We start from the raw sequence: 2993 nt of genomic DNA, 5'->3' as shown, positions 1-2993 counted from the left end.
TCTGTGTGACCGACTGAAGGAGCAGTGGAGCGCGAAGGCAGGTAAACAAAGCGACACCTGACTCCGCCCGCCCCGCCCCGCCCCGCCGGTGTCACAGCTGGTGAGTCACCTTCCCCACCCAGCGGCACAAACACCGGAAACGCTTTTTGTGAATCCCACAGGAAAACATTTTAATATTACATATAACGTGATAACCACAACACTACGGAAACTACACATGACTGATGCGTTCAGGGACATACCCGAAACCCTGTTGATCCATATTAGTAGGTAATAAAGACTAGAATTAACACAATAGGCGAACCATTACCTTGTGGATTCTTATTGGTAAGTTTGAAAATGATCAAATTATGTTTCCGCCCGGTTTCGAACCGGGGACCTTTCGCGTGTGAGGCGAACGTGATAACCACTACACTACGGAAACTACGCTTGATGATGCGTTCAGGGACATACGAGAAACTGTTGATCTATAGTAGTAGGCAAGCAAGACTAGAATTAACAAACATTTTAAACGAAATAGTTCATTGTCTGATTATTATTAGTTGTAAATAATAGATACTCCCCGTCGGGGAATCGAACCCCGGTCTTCCGCGTGACAGGCGGAGATACTGTCCACTATACTAACGAGGAGAAGTGACTCCACCATGTGTCCACAGAAAGTGGGTTAGTGGACTGTGCCAGTATTTTATGAAAGTAGAATAGTTTTCTATATAAAAGTCTATATCAGCATTTCAATATATGTATATATTATGTACTGACATACAAGTTATTTTATCAATAACAATCAATTCATTATCATCATTATTATTATTTTTATATGAATTAAAAATAAATTAGTATAAGGAGCCACAAATGTGTGCTTTTAATACAGTTTAGAAGAGGATATGTTATAACAAATTTTCCAAGGATGTCAGGTTCATGTTTACAGTCATTTCCACACATATATTCATACAGGGAAATTAAATGTTGTTCCTAAATGACCTCAATGGAACATGTAAGGTCAGTAAGGAGAAGTACAAGACAATAAATATGTGCAAGAAACGGAATAATTGTAGATTAAATCCAAACATTGTGAACCGAGAACTTGATATGTTGGCAAATTCGGCAAAAAACTTTTTATAAATTGAATTAAATCAACCGCTATGATGAAAAATCTGAATAAATGTGCTGTTTGTTGATCCACTGTAGTTCATGGTCTTCACCACTAGAGGTCAGTGAAGTATAGTGAGTGAGGAGCCTGTGAGAGCAAAGAATAGATGTAAAAGCTGAATGGATGTTACACACACAGTCTACAAGTGGTTAAAGAACCGACCAGTAAAGGCCAGTTATTCAATCCGGCCCAGGACGCATCATCAGGTCACCTGTGAGATTACTTTGGTTGATTCTTACTGTTGATAGATGAGTAAACGTTGAGGACCCAACGATTACCTTGTTGATTCTTATTGGTAAGTTACAAGACGATCGAATAATGTTTCCGCCCGGTCTCGAACCGGGGACCTTTCGCGTGTTAGGCGAACGTGATAACCACTACACTACGGAAACTACGCTGAATGGTGCGTTCAGGGACATAAACCAAACCCTGTTGATTTAAAGTAGTAGGCAAGAAAGTCTAGAATTAGCACAATAGACAAAAGATTTTGTTTCCGCCCGGTCTCGAACCGGGGACCTTTCGCGTGTTAGGCGAACGTGATAACCACTACACTACGGAAACTACACATGACTGATGCGTTCAGGGACATACCGGAAACCCTGTTGATCCATATTAGTAGGCAATAAAGACTAGAATTAGCACGATAAACGAAGCATAATGTTTCCGCCCGGTTTCGAACCGGGGACCTTTCGCGTGTGAGGCGAACGTGATAACCACTACACTACGGAAACTACACTGGATGATGCGTTCAGGGACATAAGCCAAACCCTGTTGATTTAAAGTAGTAGGCTAGTAGTAGACTAGAACTAACAAACATTTTAAACGATTATTATTAGTTGTAAATAATAGATACTCCCCGTCGGGGAATCGAACCCCGGTCTTCCGCGTGACAGGCGGAGATACTGTCCACTATACTAACGAGGAGGAGTGAATACGGCTGAGGTTCAGATCGGCCAGTCTCTTCCTCCCCACCACACCCTTCCAGGTCACGCTGTCATTGCCCCTTTCGGGGCACTTTCCAGCACCTGTCCCAAGGACTCCAAAAAAGGCGGGTAGTCTGAACTGCTGTTTGGCGCATAAGCACCGACAACAGTCAGAACCCGATCCCCGACCCGGAGGCGCAGGGACGCAACCCTTTCGTCCACCGGGGTGAACTCCAACATACAGGCAGAGAGCCTGGGGGCCACCAAAAAGCCCACCCCGGCCCTTCGCCTCTCCCCCGGAGCAACTCCAGCAAAGAGGAAAGTCCAGCCCCTCTCAAGGACTTGGGTTCCGGAGCCGACGCTTGTGTGCGTGTACTGCCCGTAGTCACAAACCGACAAACCCTGGTGATCTATATTAGTAGGTAATTGTTGTACTTTTACTTTATGTACACTATTGTAGTGCTACTATTGGTGGGTTACTAACTTAATCACTGTTATACATAAATACACAGAGACGAGGATGCAGCACAAGTCTGATCTTTACTGGCGGGACAATCACACCACTCCAGGTAAGACCAGTGTATCACAGAACTCAGTAGTGGTGACAGTCTAACACAATCGAGCACCGAGTCCTCGATCCAATATATCAAAGTGATAAAGACTAGAATTAGCATGATTAACGAAACATGTTGTTTCCGCCCGGTTTCGAACCGGGGACCTTTCGCGTGTGAGGCGAACGTGATAACCACTACACTACGGAAACTACACATGACTGATGCGTTCAGGGACATACGCGGAACCCTGTTGATTTAAAGTAGTAGGCAAGAAAGACTAGAATTAGCACAACAGACAAAAGATTTTGTTTCCGCCCGGTCTCGAACCGGGGACCTTTCGCGTGTTAGGCGAACGTGATAACCACT

The 2993-nt window shown here is 44.3% G+C and overlaps 1 protein-coding gene and 7 non-coding genes across 8 annotated transcripts in view; all 8 read right to left on the bottom strand.

The window, feature by feature from the left end:
• LOC111650884 (magnesium transporter NIPA4-like) overlaps positions 1 to 2313 on the bottom strand; it is an 11034-nt gene extending 8721 nt beyond the window's left edge. Inside the window, exon 1 of the mRNA XM_087172489.1 lies at positions 2166 to 2313. Coding sequence (XP_087028615.1) covers positions 2166 to 2313 — 148 coding nt within the window. The remainder of the gene's footprint in view (positions 1 to 2165) is intronic.
• On the bottom strand, positions 352 to 424 carry trnav-cac (transfer RNA valine (anticodon CAC)). Its single transcript has one exon. It is a non-coding gene; the product is annotated as a tRNA-Val (tRNA).
• trnad-guc (transfer RNA aspartic acid (anticodon GUC)) lies at positions 559 to 630 on the bottom strand. The gene has a single exon. It is a non-coding gene; the product is annotated as a tRNA-Asp (tRNA).
• Positions 1470 to 1542, bottom strand: trnav-aac (transfer RNA valine (anticodon AAC)). Its single transcript has one exon. It is a non-coding gene; the product is annotated as a tRNA-Val (tRNA).
• trnav-aac (transfer RNA valine (anticodon AAC)) lies at positions 1639 to 1711 on the bottom strand. The gene has a single exon. It is a non-coding gene; the product is annotated as a tRNA-Val (tRNA).
• Positions 1809 to 1881, bottom strand: trnav-cac (transfer RNA valine (anticodon CAC)). The gene has a single exon. It is a non-coding gene; the product is annotated as a tRNA-Val (tRNA).
• On the bottom strand, positions 2003 to 2074 carry trnad-guc (transfer RNA aspartic acid (anticodon GUC)). Its single transcript has one exon. It is a non-coding gene; the product is annotated as a tRNA-Asp (tRNA).
• A 450-nt stretch (positions 2314 to 2763) lies between the features above and the next one.
• trnav-cac (transfer RNA valine (anticodon CAC)) lies at positions 2764 to 2836 on the bottom strand. Its single transcript has one exon. It is a non-coding gene; the product is annotated as a tRNA-Val (tRNA).
• Positions 2837 to 2993: the final 157 nt, after the last annotated feature.

The sequence above is a fragment of the Seriola lalandi genome, unplaced genomic scaffold (genome assembly GCF_002814215.2).
Source record: "Seriola lalandi dorsalis isolate HSWRI2012SDOR001 ecotype SW California unplaced genomic scaffold, Sedor1 jcf7180002053014, whole genome shotgun sequence".
Classification (NCBI taxonomy): Eukaryota; Metazoa; Chordata; class Actinopteri; order Carangiformes; family Carangidae; genus Seriola; species Seriola lalandi.
Note: the sequence above shows the minus strand (reverse complement) of the source record. Positions and strands in the feature narration are given on the sequence as shown.